Source organism: Polyodon spathula, chromosome 1 (assembly GCF_017654505.1).
Source record: "Polyodon spathula isolate WHYD16114869_AA chromosome 1, ASM1765450v1, whole genome shotgun sequence".
NCBI lineage: Eukaryota > Metazoa > Chordata > Actinopteri > Acipenseriformes > Polyodontidae > Polyodon > Polyodon spathula.
In genome coordinates, this window is record NC_054534.1 from 32323803 (window position 1) to 32348308 (window position 24506).

The 24506-nt window shown below is 36.2% G+C and overlaps 1 protein-coding gene across 4 annotated transcripts in view; it reads left to right on the plus strand.

The window, feature by feature from the left end:
- Positions 1 to 24506, plus strand: part of LOC121317405 (BMP-2-inducible protein kinase-like) — a 56661-nt gene that overhangs the window by 14065 nt on the left and 18090 nt on the right. For all 4 annotated transcript variants that reach the window (XM_041253305.1, XM_041253313.1, XM_041253331.1 and 1 more), the window contains exons 2-8: positions 14317 to 14435; positions 16185 to 16290; positions 16910 to 17052; positions 18458 to 18579; positions 20331 to 20412; positions 23203 to 23335; positions 24119 to 24222. In XM_041253305.1, coding sequence (XP_041109239.1) covers positions 14317 to 14435; positions 16185 to 16290; positions 16910 to 17052; positions 18458 to 18579; positions 20331 to 20412; positions 23203 to 23335; positions 24119 to 24222 — 809 coding nt within the window. The remainder of the gene's footprint in view (positions 1 to 14316; positions 14436 to 16184; positions 16291 to 16909; positions 17053 to 18457; positions 18580 to 20330; positions 20413 to 23202; positions 23336 to 24118; positions 24223 to 24506) is intronic.

A 24506-nucleotide genomic window follows, 5' to 3' on the forward strand; every position in this document is an offset into this window, starting at 1 on the left:
CTCCGTTGTCTGAAGATTTATTTATTTTTAAATTTGTAAGCAGCAATTTTAAATATTACTTTGAAGTTCTCAATATAATTCACAATAACTGTCTCCAATAGGCAATATTGTGTGAAATTCAGTTATTCTTACAACTTAGCATTTTTGTCTTGCCTTTGCTCACTAATGATTGGACAGCTGCAAAACCAGGGCAGGTCTTTTGACTTTCCCATTGGTTACACTCCCAATTATGTCCCACCTCTTCTTACGAATGATTGGATACCTGCATAACAAGGGGACTGTCTTTCTCTCCCCCGTTGGTAAACCTATTTAGACTTTCAACTGTTTGTACCACCTCTGCTCACTTATGATTGGACTGCCACAGAGAAAATGCAGGTTTTTCTATTGGTTGATTTCATATACAAAAATACAATTGTGCACAATTTAAGTTGTAAAAAAAAAAAAAAAAATTAATCTGCAGTTAATTCTTTAGATGATTAATCTGTTACTTCATGTTTGTAAACTTTTTAATGAGAGATGACATTCTTTTTTTTTTTTTTTAAATCATTTAATTATAGTTTGTCATGTTGAGCTGCGTGCACCTGGCATTAAATGGTGTGGTAAAAGTATAATTTTGATTTTAGCAAGTGATGCACTGATTCAGGCTAAATAAAACAGAACTGAATTTTTTTTTTTCCCAGTTTTTACTGTACAGGCGTCCATACCTTGGCCATTTGACTTTGTTTTTGTTGATACAGGATTTTTTTGTTTTGTTTTTTTTATAAATCATTGATGTCTAACATTTTGACTGAAGCCGTTTTAGCTTGATCAACTGCACTGAGACTTCTAAAATGGCAAGATGATGGATCTGTGTTCTGCTCAACAGAAACTGTTTGTCAGATTGTATTGTACATTTGGTAGTTTTCCAGCTACAGTACAGTGTGTCTTAACAATGCAGAACGATTGCTCCCCAATGTCTTATCCAGGATGTTTTGCTCTACAGAAACACTTCACTGAGGCAATTGCTCCTTGCAGAAATAGTGTCTCCAACACCCCTTAAGGGAGTGAGTGCCTGTCTGTCTCTGTATTGTTAAAGAAGACATGATTGATGAATGGGGGGTGGCTTTAGTATAGGTAATACTGTAGATTACTCTATTTTCTTATACTTTTCTACACCATACTGTTTTGTAGATTAGCTTTACTGTTTCTTATTAGTAGTGTAAATACTGTTGAGTGTATTTGGTGTATTCTATACGCTTTTTGTGATAGACATTTACAGTATAATTGTATTTCTGTGGGTTAAAAATAAGAGTTGTATCATTGTTTAAAAGAACACATCGTGAACAAACTTTTACAAAACAAACTGTAAGCATTCAACTCCGCTGAAGTTTTAATTTGTTGTGCCACTGCAATTGTCCTTGGGCTTTTGCTGGCAGGTACAGTAGCATTGAAATATTTACAATAATGTATTGCTTAGGGGAGCAGATGTGTTTAAAATCGCCTTGGTTACTTTAATATCTCATGAACCATGCTGACTTAATGTTTCCAGTGATACAGAATGTCCATGGGCAAAATGTTAAAGTACTGTACCCATCACTTTGAATTGTGTCCTACAGTAATATGGCGTCCATACCTTGGCCATTTGACTTTGTTTTCTGGATGATAGACGCATTAAGGTATTGGCTTCATACACTGTATATTTATCTAGGGTGAGTTTGATTGTAATATTTTAGGTTTGTTCTGTATAGATACACTTACACCTCTTGCCATAAAAGTGAAACAGACCACATAATTTGAGAAACGTCTTTATAGTTGGTAGTACACCCCTGTGTTTTATGATTCCCTCAATAAGTGTTCGGTTTAAATGAACTAATTCACACAAAAAAAATGCATTTATAAAATGAAAGGCAGGCAAACAAAAAAAGGAATAGTATATAATTTTTAGATTTGTAAATCTAAATGGCTGTTTTATAGCCTAAAAGAGGTTGATAATCACAGACATTTTAAGCTCGGTTGATCTTCAGTGACAGGTCTAAATGCAAACAATGTTTAAATATTAAATTTTCATTAAACATGTAATTTGGAAGGGCTTGCACACACTACTAAGTATGTGGGTTTTGTCAACATTTTTGCACACTGAAGGTCCAGAAAATGAACACTCTCAAGGCAAAAAAATCTGATAACCAGTACAAAACGTATTATTTTTGGGTCCTGGAGATATTGAAACAGTGGTTGCTGTAAAGAAGTTGATATTAGTACAGTTGCTCTGGGATGTTTTATTTAATAAAAGCTTTCATGATGACTGTTTAATAGACCAAACAGGCATTGAGGAATAAGAATGGGATATTAACTTCTACACTGCTGTCCTTGAACTTGTTTTAGTGGAGTAGCCATTTCCATAACTACATGCAGCACACCAGGCTGCAGAAAAACAACACACTGGTGTGTGTTTTTTTATTTTTTTAATGCAAGGCAAAATAAACACTGTATCAACTTACTTTCATATATTTGACAAAATAGTAAATTGTTAAATATTTCAAACCCTCCTTAGCGTTGAAGCTTTAGACCGTATTTACTGTTGATTACATTTAACTAAAGGCCTAAATGTATATACAGTAGCATTTACTGTAATCTACTATTAAGCATCAATGCAAGTTATGCCTACTCAAACTGAGGTCCACAGTGAAGTTCTGAACAACAAATAAGTCCTTTTTATGTCTACAGTGATGCATTTCAAATGTATTTCAGTTTGTATCAGGCACATGCTTCCTTGCGTGAATTACGAGGAAACAGATTACACACCGTTCTTTTAAAGATATCTTCTCACTCAATGTGGATCATGAAAGACAATGTGTTTGTTACTTAATGGAAGAAGGCTATTATTGGTCACATACTGTACTTTGGGATATAGTACAGTTAAAAATAACTCCCTCTGCAGCATTTTAATATTGGTAAATTGTATTTTTACAATAGAGCCCAATACCTTGAATGTGCAAACCTTTAAAAAAAAAAAAAAAAAAGTGGTACATGTGAATTGCTGTCCTGTTGTCTAAACAGTTTTTTTGTTTTGGTTTTTTTTTTTTTTTTTTTTTTTTTTAAACCAGTACCTTTTTAATGGTATTTTTATGTTTTAATAGTAGTCCGAAGTACCTAATCAGTTTTTGTGATTTGTTAAAACAAGAGAAATCATTATGTAGTCCTCTTTCCCAAACTGAACATGAGGACATCACTGTATATGACAAACACAACTTAACTTCTAATACATATTTTAAATATATATATATATATATATATATATATATATATATATATATATATATATATATATATATATATATAATTTATTATATATAATTTTACAGTAATATCTGTACAGTAGACTTACACCTTCCCTGTTCCAGTATTCTAACAAGATGTGCATTTTTGTAAGCAAAAGTTAGTTTTACAGCATATCAAAATTAATCTGATCTGCACTTGAGTTTTACATGTTCTGGACAATGCCTGCTCTGTCCTCCAGTGTTTTTAGGAAGTTGATCTCATTGGGCAAAGTGGAACTTAGCTGTGAGGAATTGTAGTGATCTATCTTCAAGTTTAAAACATAGCAGTGTCATGTTCTTTTTAAAAGAGGCTTGTTTTTTATATAATACCATTCATTGTACTGTTTGCGCCATTCAACCCGGTTACCACAGTGGTAAATGTTAGTGAACCTGTTAAACGTGTGCTGAAACACCACTGCTTTTAGCACAATTTAAACATGAACTATATGAACTCCTGATAAGAACGTTGAATAGTACAGTAAACCTAACTTTAGATGCTCAATCATTCTAAAGATAACACTATGTGCTTTGTATCCTACTGTATCAATCAAATTATGCCTCTGATATGTAGCGTACATTTGTGCATACTCATGTTTTCTTTTTTTTCAAGGTAGTTTGACCACAAAAATCTTTTTCTAAAAAGTATGTTGTCTGCTACTCGTCTTTTAAATAGTTATTTTACAAAATTTAGAAGCAGTAGATATGTTTTATATAAGTAAATATACAGTTGAAACTTGTGTGCAACTGCAAACAAAAACAAAACAGTTATGGCGAGGGTTACTAATGCAGCGCGCCAATTGAGCAGACGTCTTATTGTATGATGCATTGTGATTGTTGCTTTTACTGATTTTTAGCATTATAATTCTTAACTTAATGCATGATGCAATGTTGTTTACTGTAGTATAGCATTAGAATTCTCAAACTTAATGCGTCATGAAATGTGATTTATATATTTTACTGTAGTTTAGCAATATAATATTCAAACTATGAATTTATTGTATGATGCACTGTTATTCTTTTATAGGCTGTAAAGTGCTTTGAGATGATGATCCACTATGAAAGGTGCTATAAAATTAAGATTGATTGATCTTACCTGAATAAGGATTAAAGATTCTCATTGTCCAAAATATAAAGGGGCATATGCAAATGTTGGTGGGTCCCTGTGAGGTGCACTGTCACTATTGCTTTTTATGTCTGTACATTTACAAAAATATATATTATATAATGTGTGAGCAAAAATGGATTTAGGGACAGAAAGAACATATTCATAATTATGATCACATTCATAATTATTTTTTTGTCTAAATTTGATCAGTCTTTGCCTCAGTTTGCCTCCCACTGGTCTGCAGCGAAGTAGTCTTCCACTGCCTTCTACCACAGCCACACTGCCCGGCCACAGTCTCTAGCAAGAACAGCATGTGAGTGTAGATTAGAATGTGCAGTGTACTTAGGCTCAGGGAATGGGGAATGTAAGGGAATTACTTAGAACAGACTGCGAGTTCTCAGGGATGAGAGGAAATTATGGGAGGTGAGGGGAGACCAGCATTAAGAGTCCAGCGAAGTATAAAGGGGACCAGGAGTGGGATGGAGCTGAAGAGAGAGAGTGTATGTTTGGTCTAGCAGGTATGGCACCCAGCAAATATCTCCAATAGTGGGATAGCTGTTCATGCTGTAAGCTGCTGTTGTATAGAGACCTCTTCTGGGGAGATAGTAAGACAGCCTGTTTCAGCGTGCTTCTGAAGAAAACAATTCCTGCAAAGGGCAGTGAAGAGGTATCAAATGTAAATATTGTTCCCCCACACCTGTTCTCCAGACAACAGAGGGGGAGGGGAGGGGGGTTCAGGGTTTGGGTAGATTGCGAGGGGATGAGGGCGGGTGGAGGGGTACTTTAAGCCTTTCAGATGCCAAAACAATAAATAATGTGTACTGTTCATGAGGTGTCTCAATATAAAGATCCTGCAGTGCTTGGAGAAATGGCACAACATCTGTACCCTTTTGGTTAGGATTTGAACTACACATTGCAACAGTTTGTGGCAGGGAACATAAAGCTGGATGGGTTCAAGGTTGATGATGCAAGATCTTGTTTAATGAGTTGTTTTTGACAATGTGTGGCTATTGTAGCCATACCAAATAATACTACAGTATATTACAACAAACAGTACAGTACATGTCCTACAGTACCTACTCTGAAAACCCCATGTCTTGCTTGGGACCTAAACATCTGCGATTCTGAGAAACAACCCTTATCTAGTGTTAAAGTATGACATGTTTTCTATTTCCTACTATTCTTGATTCATTAGTCCTTCAAACAGTTTTGTCATGAACCACAAACCTAAATTATCTTCTTTGTACAGATCAGCTTTATGAAAATGTAGCCTAGCCTGCTGAAAGTACCACACAAGGCTGTGAAATAGTTTACCAATGACCCAAGGATCATTTGTGAAGAAAAACAGATTTAACTGCACTTTTTTCTGTTATACAGTACAATGTTTAGGTCCTTGGTTGTAGGGTTATATTTTAAACATTTTATTACACTGGATGATCTGTATGCTGTACAAGGATGGAGTCTGGTTGTACAAGTTGAGGATTTATGTAGAGTGAACTTTAATACCGCTTTTGAAGTGCTCACATTAAACTACAGTAAACACCTGTAATGGTGATTTGAAAGTAGGTTATACTGCCAAAAATAAATTCCCTGCCAAAATTTATTTAGAAATAGCAACACACCAGAACCTAAAAACAATTATTTATTGATCTGGCTTTTATTGTACAATTTGGAAGTTTTGAATAACTTAAACATCTTAGGAAATGTAGATTTTACTGTATAAATGTTTCTCAATAGTTATAGATCTTAAATTGGGACAAACATACATATATATTTTTGGTTGAATCGATGCATTGACTCATTACAGTGCCCATTCTTGTGTGGCCCAAGTTGGAAATTAAAGGGGAGTGGTTGGGAGTGTAGTCATGCTTATACATCTAATAACCTGCTTTAAAATAAATTATTGTTTTGTTTTTAATTTTCTCTTTGAATATGCTGATGCCCATTTATCCTGCCACCGTGCTTTAATATAAGTTTGTGTTAGGACCCACCTGCTTCCATACAGTTTCATAGTGCATGGCCAACATAGAATGCACAGTCAGCCTTGGGTGCGGCAGGAAAACTAGGCTTTACCTGTGTGAAAGTAAAAAATAAATAAATAAAAGTGGAAAAAACAAGATCATCAACTAATTCTAGCAATTACATTGTCAGTCAGGTAATTCTAGCAATTATGTTGTCAGAGTACTGATTTTAATTGTGGCATGTAAAACAGTGTTGCTTTGCAGACTTTATTTTTTATTGGTTTGTACCACTTGAACTATTCACAAACAGTAAGGGTTTCTGAAACTACCTGATATTTTACTGAGGAAATCATCACCAATTTGCTTGTTGGGATCTGTCTTCCTGTTGCCAATGCTGATAATAGGATTACACAATGCCAATGAAATTTAACCCCTGGTTTTCTATTTGTACTACTGGGTCATTCCGTGTCAACTAAGCCAGCGCTTCCCACCTCAAGATATAGATTTTGATTATATTTTGTCTGTGGAAGGTACAGGTCAGGTATTTAAGCTTTGCTGAGATACACCCTCTTTTGTGTGTGTTTTGGGGAGGGGGGGCGGGGATGGAGAGTCATACTTGGAACGCGTCTCATTTTGGAGTGATTTTGAGGATCTAATAATAAACCACCGCTTTAGTAGTTCTGTGTTGCTGAGGGCCTTAAAATTGAAACATTGTCCAATTGTCAAATTCTGAGTGATTTTTAAGTGCATGTTCCTTCTAAACTGGAAGAGATATCACTTTCAAATTGCTAAAGTGTGCTCATAAATTAACTGACTTTCTGGATGCAGCTCTGCTACTGTCTACCTACTTTACTGTCTGATTTAAGGACCACACAAAAAGGCTTCAGGATGACTATCACAATGTCCCCATCTTCTGTTACAGAAATGGCATGTAAAGGAAACTATAATCTTAATTTCGTATTAAATTGGTACAATTACTACATCTAATTTAAATGTGTTTTATTACTGATGCTATTGTTGTTATTATCCTGAACTTTAAATAAAATTGTTTAAAATGTATGTATTTGAGACTGAAGGCTGTACCCAGTGTACCCCATGCAAATTTGCAATCTTTGTCAAAGTAAGTAAAATTATTTTTTTAGATTGTCACATTGCCTGCAATGTTGTGTGGTGCACGTAAACGTTTTGAAAACTGTAAATAACTTGTTGAAAGAGAACAAGCAGGCAATCTTAACTAGACACAAAGTAAAATAACAAATATTAGGATTAGTCTTTTCAAGTTGTAGTCACTGGAAACGATTTACAAACTACCTTTGTTCTTACGTGTGTTTGCTTTACCTAGGGTGAACTGTAGAATACTGGCTTGTTTTTAAGCTCATTTGAATTTGCGGCAGTCAGCAGGTCTGTGTACACCCTGTTTTAATGGGAGAAGATGCTGAGTTTCTGAGTCTCTGCAGTGCTTTTTCTACTTTTTGTTGACGTGTCTTACGAGTAATATTTTGTTTATGTTTTAACTGCGAGCGTCCACCTGTACACATAGCCATTTTTGTTAAGTGGGAACCAGGGGCCGGTTTCACAAAAGAAGTCTTAAGTTAAGTCTAAGACTTAGTTTAAGTCCATGTCTAACGTAAGCCCTTGAGAAAAGTCTGTTGCACAAAGCAAAATTTAGTAGGTCTTACGTAAGAATGGTCTTAAGCTACTGCTGCAACAAAGACTGGTCTTACTTTAAAAAAAAAAAAAAAAAAAAAAAAATGCTGCGCAAAGTGAGGAAAACTAATTTTAACGAAGAAGAAAAAATTGGCAATTGTACTAGAAGTAATTATTTAAAAAGTACTGTTGGGGAGGTTACATGTGTCATTAAAAAAAGTTCAGACAAAAATAAATCCTGGCAAGAAATGACTGAAGTGGTAAATGCCATCAACCCAGCTGTAAGTCGTGCTGTAAATTACATTTAAAACAATGGAAAAGCCTGCTGGCCGAGGCCAATAAAGAATATTAAAAAAAGAAAACAATAACTGGAGGAGGCCCTTTTGAAAAACTTTCCCAGTTAATGTCTTTAATAATTGATATTTATGGGGAAACATGCCCCATTTTCAGTGGAATTGAACGGGTGCAGAGACGGGAATGGAAGATGTCACAGATAGTAGCAGCAGGTAAATTAAAATAAGTTAGTTAGTGTCTATATATTTTCAAATACGGTAATTAAAAATGTATTTAATTGGTAGTATTCTTAGAATCCCACTTTTCTAGTGGAGGTCTTGTGGGGAAAAAAAACAACAAAAACTGGTAATCACTCATTTTTAAGACAGTATTAATTTTTGTATTAACATGTTTTTATCATGATTTTGTGTAACAGCAACGTATGTGTGTGTGGCTGTTACAGGCGTACAGACAAGTCGGGAATGAAGTTCATGAAAAAGTAACTGGATAACTTTCACAGACCAGTTTTTTACTGAAATGCTTAGCTTGTGTATATTTTGCAAAAACCTGCACATTTTTTTTTAACATATGTTATTTTGACGTCAGCTGGGCAATGAAGTCTCCAACAACATTTAAAAAACTTCCAGTGGAATAGAAATGAATGCCACACAAACTTGAATGACTGCGAGGATGCTGTGGTTTCTGTTAGTTGCAAGACGTTTTGTGCAACTGGCCCCAGGAATAGTGTTATGATGTAATGTGAACGAGAGAGACCAGCAGGATAAAACGGTACCGCCTGGTGTCCCGTTTATTGAACCACGAAATGTACCCATTGAGACAGTCACCAAAATTTACTAGGGGCATTGATTTAGAAATTAGAAATACAACCAACACAATAAAACGTGCGGTTCAAGCTTGATCAGCGGCATACAGAGATCAGAAAACAGAATAAATAGGATATCTAATTTTAAATGTGATTGTAGATTGAATTTTTTTTTTTTATAAAATTATAAAATATGTAGCTACAGTAAGCACTTCTAGGAAATGAACTGCTCATTGTGAAGATAAGATTGTGAAAAAAATGTTATCCAAAAACTGCAAACTAACATGAAAAATTAGTAGGCTTTACATACTAAGCGCAAAAAAGGCTTATATTCTCATGTTTAGCTTGATTCGCGGGCTTGCAGCGATCCTGCATTTCTGTCTAAATTGGTTGTTGTCTGTAGCCGAAGAGCTGCTGCTAGTGTAAGGAAGTGAAGGTGTGTTCAGCACGCAGCAGACTAGATGTACTCGTGTGTGATACTGGAACTCACTTTGACAGTAGACAAGTAAGTATCTTTCTTTCCAGTGAGCCGTTGGAGCGTTTTAGACAAAAAATAAATAAATTAATCTTATTCATTTTTAGTGCTTTGCTCCATTACGCGGTTCAGTGACTACCTTTCTATTGAAACAATAACTGCACTCAGACACTCCAGTGTTGCCGTTGCTAGAATTGAAGACCGGTGTGCCGAAAGGCTCAAGACACAGAAGTGCGATTTTTATTTGTGTGTGTGTGTGTGTGTGTGTGTGTGTGTGTGTGTCTATATATATATATATATATATATATATATATATATATATATATATATATATATATATATATATATATACGTGTGTGTGTGTATGTATGTATAATATATAATACACACACACTATAATAATGACACGACATTTTTAGCACTATCAAGCCATTTCTTCCCCCCTTTTTTTTTTTTTAAACGGAAGGTCACTGTCAAATAAAACTGATTTTTGTAAATTGTATTAAACCAAAATAGTACAGTGGTAATTGGTTCCAATACATTGGAAATGATATGACTGTTACTGCTTAAGAATAGGATTAAAGGGTACTTAACGTAAACTATAATCACACTGCACCTTTCAAATTGTAACAAGATGATGTGACAGGTAGTAGGACTAGCTTGGTAACTCTAGCAACAAATGGTAAACTTATGCCCATTGCTCAAACAAGATTGACTCCTTATGATTCCCAGGTGCTGGAGCCTCTAATTCAATGTAGCTATTGTAAGTAGATTAAAAAAAAAAAAAAAAAAAATGTCCAGGTTACAAGGACAGTTTCTTTTCTTTTTTTCTGAGTTTGTCTAGTCAGTCAGAAACATTTGATAGTTTATTTATGACAGTGTTACGTGTTTTATTGTGCAATTGTTTCCTTTACAATCTTGAACTTGTGTGGAGAAGTTTGCAAACTAAGAATGCTAATTGAGTGAAACCATTCCACACCTTTTAATTATTTTAAATTTGATATCTGAACACCAATTCTCCCTATGATAATACCCTTCTGTATCCATACAGTACATACCCAGTATTACCAGATTGTTTTACTGTACTATGCCCCAGGGCTTCTCCTGTGTGATTTTAATGTAACCATGTTTTGTATTCAGGCAGCCCGAGCAAATGTATGTTTGTCGGAAAACAAGAGCTGTATTGTATTCTTGCTTTTGTGTTTGCTCTTGCTCACCCTCACTCTCTCTTAGTGGAACAAGCAATGACATGGCTGTTGTTCATGAGAAATGGCTGCTTATATTAGTGGGACTGGTATTGATTCAAAGAAGAGAAACATGACAAAGCACTGGAAAAGCTGCCTGACAACTAATGCTATAGCACAAGCTTCTAATAGATATTAATACAGTAAGCATTGTGCACTCAATCTGTTTACACTTTTGTAACTGGAGCTATTCTAGTGACAGCTACTGTACTGTAGTGTAACAGGCACAGCACCCACTGTCATGCACATTAAAAGGGAAGAAGCACTGTACTACCGTAAAACACTATATTATAGTCCAGTCAAACCTGTTATATGTGAATTTTTGTTATCACGTAATTTATTGCCATGTAATTCTGGTATTTATACAGAAGGCGCTTTGTTGGGAGAATATTGTATTCTTGACAAGTCACACTGGACAAGTAGTTCATCTATTGGCCAATACTGTACACTTTTGACAGTACAGTAACTTGGTGTTTTAGAGGAAAACCCTCGTCCTTTGTTAGGTCTTCTTTTGTATGGAAATAAAGAGTACATTACCAGTGATTCCTGTGTTTTGTAATGCTAATGCTGTTGCTTTTTTGGCTTGACATCATGGCATTATCAAATTTATATGATGAAATACATGGTCTGTTTGCTAAAGCCTTTCCCTACCTGCGGAGGGAGAGCTTTAACAAGGAATACATACTAAATGAAACAAGTTACCCTTTTTGTTGCTTTTCCGTCACTAATAACACTTTCCAATGTATCGTATGGTGATAATGAAGTACATTGTATGCTTGAACTCCAGGGCTGTGCTGTCCACTTTGTCAAAATACAGAGTGCAGAGAATATTCACCTGTTTGGAGCTCTTTAAGCTCAACAGAGCATTCATGGTAGTGAAGTTCCAGAGACTTCAGGGCTTGATGACAGCAGCTTCCCAGACCCTTCCATTGGGTCTCCTGTGCATGTGCCCTCTGCAGGCCTGGTTCAACAGCAGGGTTTTTCAGCCTGCATTGAACCGCGACCGCCTAGTGTCTCATCACTGTCAAAAAGCACTCTCTTAGTGGAAAAAGTCATCCCATCTATGGCTCGGTATAGCGCTAGGCAGTGTCGAGCTTGGGTTGGGGTGTTGTGTGGAATGACAGGGGTGCAAAAGGTGTGTGGAACGTCCCATCAGTGTTTTAGAGCTGCAGGTAGTTTACCTGGCCTTGCCATAGTTTTTTGAAGGAGGTTCGAGGGGGACATGTGCTTGTCCCTACAGACAACACACAGCAGTGGTGGCTTACAATAGTGTGGCCATTGTCTCGGTCGTGTGGCCTGCAAGCTTTTGCTGTGGACACACAAGAACCTCCTCTCACTGCGGTGGGCAGTACATCTACCCGGGGTGACAAACTGGGCAGCACACCTCCTCTCAAGGAGAGTCCCCAGCACCCGAGGTGGTGAGCCTTATTTGGGAGAGCACAGATAGATCTCTTTTGTCTCCCAGGAATCAACCCGCTACCCCCTCTAGTTCACCATAATAGGAGGCTGGGACCTGCTGGCAGTAGTGGCCAAGGCAACTGTTATGCCTTCCCACCACTCGCCCTTCTTCTGCTGTGTCTGGAGAAAATCAGGCAGGACTGGGCCAAGGTGCTCCTAGTAGCCTCTTATTCGCCCAGGTTTTCAGCTTTGATGCAGCACCTGAGCGGGGTGCTGTGTAAACTGCCCAAGCGCTGCAACCTGCTCAGTCAGGCACGGGGGACCTTAAGGCATCTTGACCCATCGAGCCAGTAGCTTTTGAGCCATCTGGGACTTTCTAATAGGGTCATTGACACCCTGTACAATGCCACAGTAGAGTCCACACATTCACAGTACTGGTGCAAGTGGGGTGTTTTTCAGATTTAGTGTCTGCCTCATGGGTTCAACCCCGCAACCTGTCCCATACTGCAATTTTTGCAGAATCTTTTTTGAGGAGGGGAATCCCCCTCCACGTCTGTCTGGCAGCCATTTCGGCTTGCCATGTCAAAATTGACTTGGTCTCACCAGGAGCTCACTTCCTGGTGGGACAGTTTTTGAAAGGGGCTCAGCAGCTTTGGCCGCCAATGAAGGACATTGTTCCTCGCTGGAGGCTAATAAAGACTCCATCTGAGCCCATGCATTCAGCTGAGCTGAAATTTTCATCACCCAAAGCAGCTTTGTAACCTCTGCAAAGTGGGTGAGTGAGATTCAGGCATCCTCTATAGCTAAAGCCTGCTTAGTTTTTACAGAGGCCAGGACAAAGGTTACGCTCTGTACCAGTCCTGCCTTTTTGCTGAAGACTATCTCAGCTTTCCACATCAACCAGTGGAATTGGTGGCTTTCCATCCACCTCCTTTCCAGTCTGACAGAGAGAGGTAGATGCGGACCCTGACCCCCCTCTAGAAAAGCTCACTGCCCATTCCACCAGGGGCATGGCAACTTCATGGGCTTTGTTCGATGGTGGATCTGTCAAGGACAGCGGTGTGGGCTGCTTCCCATACTTTTACTAGGTTCTACAGACTGTGTCATGGATCCTCAAAACTCTGGCTTTGGAACTAGTGTTAAAGGTAGCTTCCCAGTTGACCCTTACAACACTGGCATAGAGGTGAGTTTCTCCCTCAATTTTTTCACCCTTGGTACTGTTGCTGGAGTTCCGTATGGTAACGCACAAGGCAGCCTCTCGGCTTCGCCTTGTAGCATTCCAGTCATTCTGCAATATTGCCCTTGCAACGGCTTTGGTACACTTGCCCATACTGTAATGGTTACATTTTGTACTTGAACTGGAACAGTAGGTTATTGTCCTAACCCTGGTTCCCAGAAATAGACATGTGGGGATGGGGCATGACTGTGCCACAGGCTCGCTGAGCAGCTTTGGTATGTCTTTATTCAGATTTCAGGTCTTTAGAAGGCAAGTACCCATATGGTAATGGTTACATTTGTTTCAGGAAACCAGGGTTATGATTGCTTAAAACACCAAAATTGAAAACATAACATTGCTCATCGAAAATAGATTTTGAAATCCAGTCCACTCGTTCTTTTGCTGTTTATACTACCAGACCTAAGTGTTGTCCTCCAGTGACAAAAATTTCCTCCAATAAAAACTTTAAACTTCCTTTTAAACTACAAATATACTGTGAAAGGTTGGAGTTGGTGCACATTTTTGAAAGATCTATTGTTCATAAAGCTGCTTTCTTTATAGAACATTTTTAAATCTATCAAGGCATTTAATAGGATGGTTTGGTGTTGTGTAGAATATAAACACAAGCTATAAAGGACAATGAATTGTGTCTACATTGAATTAACGTTACAGTAGCTGTGAATATAGTAGCTTTGTCTTTTGCTGTTAAGCAAGGACTGTATAGGTTTTTATTCACATGTAGCAATGCAAATGAGAATGCAGCCTACTGGTGGTTAGATGTAGTTTAATAATTAAAGAAATCAGTTGTGTTGTAATGTTATTGATGATTCTCTCTTAACTGCTGTGATATTGACTTAAGTTTAAAATGTGTATTTCAGGTGGCTTTTCAGTCGTGTTCCTTGCTCGGACCCACAGTGGTGTGCGGTGTGCTTTGAAGCGAATGTATGTGAACAGTGTACCTGATCTAAATATCTGCAAACTGGAAATAGCAATCATGGTAAGCTGAAGTAAACACTACTAGTACAACTAAACTTTCTAATTGCAATGTTTTTCCTCCACCCCTTTTGTACTTGACCTTCAGATTGATACACACATCATTGTAACTGTGGACATTCTCACCCAATTCTTATACATAGAGGCCTACACTACCTACAGTAATGTATGGATATAACACACGCCCACTAAAGTCTGATGAAGGCAATATCTGTATTTTTGTCGCCAATTTATATTTTGTACCTTTTAGATTTGCTGTCTGTTCCCCAGGAAACCATGAATGTGTGACCCTGATGTTATTACATAAAGAAAAATAGGCTGATATAGGTTACTGATCTACAGATCTGAAATCTAGATTTTTAGGGAATTAATGTGTACAAGGTGTTCCATATAATGTAGCCTGCAGTGGCTGCCACCAAATAACTAATTTAATATACATATTTTTATATTCAATTCCTATATGGTACAGAGTGAATGCATGTACAAGTATGCTGAACAAGCTTAATTGTACAGCACAGATATTGCTACAATACATTGCTGCCCTTGTCAACCTTTTCTGTGACCTCCTCAAAGAATTCAAGGAGGTTAGTTAGATCGGATTTCCTCCATCTCAGCCCATGCAATGTACAGTACAGTGACTGTCCTGTGAGGTGGTTGTTTATTGCATGGTTAAAAATTAGCCCTTTTCATAAAGGATTGTTTCAGTTTTTAAATGAATTTCATTGTGGATGAAAAAGTACCTAGTAGATAATTTCTATTGTTATTACTGTACGTCAGGTTGTGTAATATCTGGTACTCCCCAAATCGGTCAAGAAATGATTCACTTACATGTGCACCATTAGCTTTATTGAGTGTGTTTGTTTGTTTTTAATATGAAAGTGTTGGGTATATTTATGTAATTATTACATAAATGAAGTTACAATAAACTCTTTAGTAAACACCAGAATTGGGGTCAATTACTTTTTTTTTTCTCCCCCAATTCCTTTTTAAAATGCATTTCCAGTTCCAACTCCCATTCCCTTTTAATCAATTCCCATTCCAAGCTCTTCAGAAATGAATCAGTCTCCAAAACGCCAAAGGCCTGTCCACCAAAACGCACCATTTTTTGTAAAAGCAAAATCAAACAGTTAACATTACAAAAATGATAACAAAAACCTTTTGTCATATCTTTGACTTGATTCACAGAAAAATAACTTTTTTTTTTTTAATTAAGTCCTGTTAGTGGAAAGAATAGAGGTGTTCTACTATACTGTATATCATTAGATATTTACAGTAAATTCATACTGTATATGTTTACAGAGGGCCATGTTTACAAGTGTGTCATTTTTTAAATCATGGACATTCATTTTTTACATGCTCTGAATACTGCTATGCAATATTTCTGCGGAGTAGTACAGTGTATCATTGTTAAGCTGTTGGTCTTTATGAATATTATGTTTCCAGCAAGTGACTCCAAAGTAGCCACAGCCCAAATACCCGTGCCAGACAGCTGTGAATTAACGCATAGCGCTAACTCTGTCAGCCTGGTCCTGGTTTTACTTTAAGCCTTGGCTAAAACACTCTCAGCTAATAGTATCCCCCAGTGAGGAAGTCAACCTTCAAACTCACTGGTTAAAGATCCAGAAATCTTCCAAACTGTAGAATGTACTGTGAGGGCACTTAGTCCTGTCTATGAAGCACATAGCATTGATTATTGATTGAATAACCAGTTGATTTTTTTAATTCTTCAATTATGTTCTTTGTTTTGTTGCAGAAAGAGCTATCGGGTCATAAGAATGTTGTGGGATATTTGGACTCTGCCATTAATACAGTTGGTGATAGTGTTTGGGAAGTGCTCATTCTCATGGAGTATTGCAGAGGTAACAACTACTGTATACTCTTCCAGTATGTCAGAAATAGTTTTTATTTAGATATGCCTTCAGATGTTACATGGTTACAATACAGACACACAAGTTTGATCAGTAGGAACAGTAGCTGCTAGTAAAAAAATCTGTTCACCCATTTGGTGAAATTGACACTTTCCTTCCCTTGGTCAGCGGCAATACAATAACAAAAAAGAAGTCCTAAATCTGAAGTGAGACACTGATAACCTTTAGTCAGGTTTATTTTGGACAAAAAGAGAATCTTTCTTTATTAAACTAGCCTCCTTTTTAGTCTCCTGTTTGGTAGATATAACTTCATGGAAAATTTAAAATTAGACTTGACAAAATTGCACAGAGTCCCCTTTGTAAAAACTGAGTGTTTTAAAGAGGCAAGCCTTGCAAAGCAGCTGTTCCTCAGTTGTGTATTATGTGTTTATTTTAAGAAGTAATAGCTTTGCTGTAGGAATAAACTCATGCTGGTACTGCTGCTGTCAAAATTTGACAATTCAGCAGTTAACTTCCAGAAGAGCAAACCAGATTAAACAAAGGATTTCTTCGTTGTGCCGAGAGCTCTCTATAGAAGAGTAAATTTGATATTTCCTGTATATTTTGACAGCTGGCCAAGTGGTGAAGCAGATGAATCAGAGGTTGCAGACTGGTTTCACAGAGCTAGAAGTCTTGAGAATATTTTGCGACACCTGTGAGGCAGTTGCCAGGTTACATCAGTGCAAAACTCCAATCATTCACAGGGATCTGAAGGTATGAAGACAATCCCTATTGCCAAAGAGACTGACTCATTCCAGACATTTTTCGATGCCATGCTTAATAGAATGCTAAGCATGTGCAGAAGTAAAAGTGCAACTTTCTTAATTCAAATGAATGTTTAAGCATTTTACAACCATATTTAATATATCGATATAATCTGAGAAAAAAAAACTTCAGTATCAAATTGTATTTATAATATTGTTATAAATACTTTATACAATTTAATTGTAATAACGATGATAGCTATGTGTGACAAAGTGTTTACTCAATTTCATCTGTGTCTAATCAAGTAAAATACTACTCTGCAAACTGCTGCCTCTCCACATTATTTTCAGTGTTATGTACACATGGCTACAACCTTTTTTTATTAGCAATATAAAATATTAGTAGTGTTCTTTGTCAGTAGCAAATACAGGTTAAACAAAGGAAAGGTTTGTCCTTGGTTCCTGTGAAGACTATTGTACGCTATACAAATGAAAACATTGTGTTTTAAAGTATACTAATGAAAATAAACCCTTTTTCAGTTTTTTGTGTGTGTTTTTGTCTGGGTATAGACAAATAAATATGTATGCAGTTGTACAATGAACAGAGAAACCCATGAAAGGCATACGCTTGTTTTTGCTATTGGTTTTCTTGCTCTGACATATCGCCCACTGCTTCTTGCAAAAATGTTTTGCAAAATGTTTTCCCGGTGACACATTAACAACTCTGATCACTCTTCCTCAGTCTGTGTGAGCTTGAAGTAACTTGTACATTTAGCTAGATTTTTCACCCAGTGCAAATCAATTTGCTCATAGCTTTAGATGAATGTGATGAATGTTAAGTATGGGATATCTCCCTGCAGCAGTGCATTAGTGTACCATTTTTAAAATAAAATATTCTGATACCAACAACAATCTTGCAGTGTTTCTTTTATTGTATTTTACATGGTCCACATTTACAGACCTATATACTGTATTAATGTGTGACGTAAAGATGTTTTACATTGTTAGTTATTGAAATTGGGAGTACAGTATACAGTGTGCTACATCAGAAAACGACTGTGTTATCAAATGCTAGAGCAAGGTTTGTGTATTGGTAGAGCTCTGTGAGAACACTCATAGAGCAGTGTTTGTTCTTGTGTGCTGTATAGCATGAACACCATTTAGAGGTTTTTAACTGATAATTGCCCTTGTTTGTCCTATTAATAAAAATGTTGATCTTGCTTGTAACAATTTTGTAACCTTTCTGCAATTATATTGAAGGACTTTATTTGGTTCATTATGTTCTCTGATTTGACAGTAAATGATCAGAAACTATTAGGGTGTTACAAAAGAAATTTCTATAGAATTTTATATTCAGTTCAAATGAAATTTGCATACAAGTACATTTGGGTTTTTTTTTTTTTTTCCTGTTACAGGTAGAAAATATTTTATTAAATGACCATGGCAACTACGTCCTGTGCGACTTTGGCAGTGCCACACATAAGATTCTTAACCCACAGAAGGATGGTGTAACAAGCGTGGAAGACGAAATAAAAAAGTAAGCAATGATTTTTAAACTCGTCTGTTACATAAGGTGATTGCCTACCTAACCCATTCCACTACACTGTATAAGTACAAACAGTTCAATTGTGCAGAATTATACTGTGATTGTTAATTGAGAGCCACTGCTATTAAAACTGTTGAAATCAGCACTGCAGTTGAATCAACAAGGGCTCTTTGCAAGAGTGTTTGACACTAAAAAAAATAAATAAATAAAATAAATTTACAAGCCTGTGGGTTTCTGTGCTGTGCTATTTCTATAAAATAATGGTATTGTAAGTATTATCCTAGGCGCTACTGTTTTTTAGACACTTAAACATTCCACCTGTGTAAGTGTCTTTCTGGGTGGCAAAATACAACTTTTCCAAAAGAATAAGTAGAGATGACAGAAAAATGACCTTTCATACGACTCTGTGGGCTTTCCTTTGTGTGTTCTTTTCTTAGTGCTGCTGATGTCATCCTAAAGAAATGTTCTTGAGTTTAACATGACTCTTTTTTTTCAATCCAGCAATACTATTGTCAAACCAGTTTCAGTTTATAACAGTCATATTAGAAAGGTGTGTTCCTTTTGGCACAGGCCACATAGACAAACAGCTCAGGTTTTGAATTGGTGCACAAAGAGCTTCAGACCAGGCACCACTGAGAAACTTTGAAACTGCAGTATGTTTGAGTTGTCAAGAGATGTAGTTGAAGGAGTTAAAGTTTTACTCCAACTGTCTATATTGCCAGTCTGTTTGACAGAACTGTTACACATTTATATATATATATATATATATATATATATACATATGTGGATATAGATATACATATATAGATCTCTGTCTATCCCTGGTCTTAGATGTCTATTATAAATGTGTTTATTTTTAACAAAAAAATCATACCTAACTGGATATGTCCTTTATTTATCATGGTTACATCTTGTCTAGGCTTCCATAGTGTCTCATAAACTGAATGAGTAAAGCATCTGTCTAATTTAGTCTGAAACTGGCAATAGCTTCTGAATCATAAGAGTATTTGATGTGCTTATTAAACAACTGAATTGGGGGCTGAGAGGAGATACTAAATGAATCTGCTGTCCCAAAGTGTCCCAAACCCTGTTTATTATTTAGACTACTCATTTTGTTTTATTAGTGTCCTGCAGATGTAACATGGAATGCTGCTTAAACACAACTGTACTACAAAAAATTCAAAACGAGTTCTCCATGCTTTGATACCAGTCACTGATCTCTATAAATGTGCATGCTGTATTGCTGCATCCTACCCATAACAATGCAAATCAATACATATAGGCTTAAAAATAACACATAATATTTCACAGCAAAATGCAAAGAACTATACCCAGACCACTATTTTGAAGATTATCCGTATATTAAATGTTTTGCTCAGAAACCTTGGCATGCCCTCCACATAACTGATCATAGAGAGAAACATTTAGCTGTGTTTTAAAAGTGTATTTATGTAATAGGAACGGTTTGAGATTTTGTTTCTGTCTATCCAGTTTTATAAAAATTTATAGTGACTTTTTATATCCCCAGAAAGTCTTGGCATAATATTACATAAACCATTAATATAACTGGAATGTACTTCGCTATCAGGTGGAAAGAAAATGTAATCCTATGCTGTCATACATTAACGTAAGCCTCTGACCACAAGCCCTTAGGATTGTTCTGTGTTTTATGTTGCTTAACATTTTAGAGAAAGTAAGGTGAGATGTAACCCTTAAAGCTTTCTGATTTATTCCTGCTGTAGGTATACAACGCTGTCATACAGAGCTCCAGAAATGATTAATCTTTATGGAGGGAAGCCAATCACCACTAAGGCTGATATATGGGTAAGGATATTATATAATCTTTCAGTTGCATCAGTAAGGCAGCAAAAAGTAATTAGTTTGCACTCTACCGTTCCATGGGTACACTTGACTTTAATGAGGAAGTTACAGTTGTGGTGACAACACCCCTCCCCCTCCCCCATATGTAAAAAGACTTAGTTTAAATTTAGGATTTTTTTTTTTTGCAGCAAAAGTTATGGTTTTGTGGATGAGGAAAAAAGTTACAAGTAGATGTCTACAGTTATTTATTTCAACTTTTTTATTTTTTTATTTTTTTGCAAAACTCCTAAAATGCCAAAGTATTCATACCCTGACAAGGAAAATTAAATGAATAGCTAGTTGAGGCACCTTTAGCAATAATAACCTCTTTTAAACGATGAGCTTTTGGCATGATTCTTTAGTGATTTTTGACTATTCTTCAGTGCAAAATTGTTCCAGTTCATTCAAATTCCGTGGACTTCTCTTGTGCACAGCCGCCTTCAACTCAAACCAAAGATTCTCATCCAATTTAGATTGGGACTTTGACTACGCCACTCCAGAACTTTAAATTTTATTCTTCTTTAACCGATCTGAAGTACTTTTAGATGTGTGCTTTGTATCGTTATTGTGTTGGAACGTCCGGTTGCGCTTAAAACCAAGTTTTGTAGTTGATGGTTTCAGATGATTGACCAATATCTTTTGGTATGGTAATGAATCCATTTTACCATGTATTGAAACTAACTTTCCTGCACTTTAGAGGAAGAACAGCCATATCGAAGGATATTATCGCCTTCTCGCTTGACAGTAGGTATGCTGTTCTTTTCTTTGTATACCTCAAACAGCATGACCAAATAGCTCTATTTGTTTCATCACTACACAAAACCTTTGACCAGAACTCCTATCCATCATTCAAATGCCATTTTGCAAACCTTTAAGTGATTTGTCCTTGTAACGTTTTCCTTGGCCTGCGACCATGGAGACCTTCGCCATGCAATACTCGACCTATGGTTGAAATGGAAACCCCAGGCCCACATGCAGCCAGTTCACTTTGAATATCTTTGGCAGTCAATCTCAGATTGTGATTAACCTTCCTCACAATTCTTCTACTTGTTCTTGGTGAAGTAACTTTTTTTCCTCATCCACAAAAGCAAAACTTTTGCTACAAAAGATTGTTCTTAATTCGAAATTCTTCGAAAAATTTCTAGAAATGTATAAAGTTCTTTGGGGTATGTAAACTTTTGACTACAACTGTATATATTCAGTAATTAACTTATATGTTAAAGGGGTAACAAGAGATTTAAAGACTTTTGTAACTACTCTTGGTTTTAGGTAGCTAGAACATTTCAACTTTAGGAGTTGTGGGTTTCTAATATACTGTATGGACCTAGAAGAGAGACAGAAGTCACATAATATGATTGCGTCATGGCCCTGTTTTTTTTCAATTGTTTATTTTTAAAATATATATATTTAGGCCACATAGTGGGTGAAGTGTTTATAAAACAATCAAAAGGCATTTACAGTATGCCCCTTTTCATCTTGGTGGAATTCTTTTTTCAGAGAACCTCAGATAATATTCTCATTACAAAGTTGTACATATTGTCTAGGAGTTGACTGATGTATATATTTTGGTCTGCAGGGCTTGGAAAACAAGAAGGAAAGTTGCTAAACCAGTACGTTGTTTACAATGAAAAACAATATTACAAAAGGGTATTGTCTTAAATTGCTAAGTGGTGATTGCCGACTGAGATCTGTACAGTGTGTAAAAGTATGTGTTTAAGTCTTCAAAAAGGATCCCAGCACCAGTTTTAAAGAATAGACAAAATATTTTATGGTTAATTTAACTAGGCTTCTGAGCATACAAATATGAGCCAGATTGTACTAGGACAAAAACCTTTGTGCATTAAATGTTTGTTAATCTGAAACAAAACAAACAATTTTCTATGTCTCTCAGGAAGAAGGCTATGACACACCAAGAAATAGGCCCATTTCCTGCATCTCATCTGTGAAAACCAGATGATTCCCTGAGCGCATTTCCTTCTGGAGATTATTATAATCAATGGCTCTAACGTTGAGTTATCTTGCTGTTTTGTAATGTATTGACCGTCAGTAAAAATTGGAACTGAGGTGAAAGAATGAAGAATACACGAACAACCCTAGTTCAAGCACATAAAAATTATTTTTTTGTCCTGTGTGCTGGTGTAGTGTTGTAAAGTACTTCTGTTGTTGTCGTCTTTGTGTCGGTAAACACCATGGAAAATGTAATTGTTCCAATGGTTCAAAATAAGTATGGTTATTAAATGACAAAAATACTTGCTCAGAAATTTGATGTGAAGTGTTCTTTTTCTTAAAAGGGAAACTTTATCCGCTGCCTAGCCTACCGTTTAAATAATATACTCCGAGGTATTGGCAAAATTGACATTATCTTGTAGAATTTCAAGTTTTCCTTTTCACCTTTCTTCTAGACGTGTCAGTAACATGGTTAAAGCTTTGTCTACACTGTAATCCTTATGCATTCGTGGATATGATCATTCCAAGGCAACTGCATTAGAATGAGCATTATAAAAGTGCTCAATAGTGAAGAACCTGCCTCTGGCATACAGAACACTACAAACATGTTGTACTAGTACTAACAGGTAGAAGTGTTCTTGACTGCTACATTTTATGTTACATTTTGAACCTCTCCTTGTAATTGAGATTGGTGCAGGTAATCCAGGTTTTACTCTACAGTGATCTCCCCACCACTAATCTTGCAGAAGGTTTTTGATTAAGCTTTTCATTCATCTTTCAAACAACATCCGCACGTTTGTTTTACAGGCCCTTGGGTGCCTCTTGTTCAAGCTTTGTTTCTTCTCCCTTCCTTTTGGAGAGAGTCAAGTTGCAATCTGCGATGGAACCTTTATTATCCCAGATAATTCCAGATTCTCCTCTAAATTGCACTGCCTAATGCGTAAGTACAGCAGAGTATGACACCCAACCTTTTCTGTGTGTTTGACTTTTTATAGGGATGAAGAAAAAGCAAAAAATAAAAAAGTAATAATTTGTAAATTATTTAAATCTCAATTACTTATATTTCTGTAAATGTTTTATTAACAATCTGTGATGTGCTTTATAATAAGAAAAGGTAAATTTAGCAGGGTAGGTTGCACTTCCTGTTGAAGCAAATAGTTTTAAAATCTTGAATTGAACATCAGTGCCCCTATGTGGGGAAACATAGGAATTACATAGGTTGTATAAAAATCATTTGTGTGGAGAAGTGCCTCCATAAACAAACAGTTGTATTGTTTTTTTTTGTATTTATCTTTTGGAATACTATATATATATATATATATATATATATATATATATATATATATATATATATATATATATATATATATATATATATATATATATATTTTTTTTTTTTTTTTTTTTTTTTTTTTGCAGGTTTTATTTATAGGGTCTCCTATATTACATGTTTAACATTAATTTTGAAAACTGAAAAGATTATCTTTTACTATAGTGGTGCTCAACTCTAGCCCGCAAGATCTAATCCAGTCCAGGTTTTTACTCTAATGTAGTTAATTGAGAGTTGCTAAGAGGTTGCCAAGAGGACCTGGTTGGAATAAAGACCAGGACTGGAATCTATCTCCAGGGCCAAAATTGAGTACCACTGCTTTACTATGTGTTATCACTATTGTGTATTTAATGTAAATGTTTAATTTATCTGCCATTTCTCCTTTTCCCTCAGGTTATATGCTTGAGCCAGATGTAGATAACAGGCCTGATATCTACCAAGTCTCCTATTTTGCTTTTAAGATGGCTGGTAAAGACTGCCCAATGCCAAACATTTCTGTAAGATATTTTAATTATTTTACAACCTTTTTCAATATACCAGTAACTGTTTATGTATTAGTGGTGCTGAAACCTCACTTTATAATGAGCAGAAGCATTGTCTTGCCCAGTAAGGGGAGCTTATATAAATGTCAACCAAGATAATTGTAAACGGATAATTGTCACCATGTGGTTAGACCTAGAACCTGGGAAACTGCAGATTTTAAAAAGGTTTTCTCATTTAGTAGTTTAACTTGTGACTAAAGCATGTTCCCAACAAATACTGCAACCCACATCTATTTGAG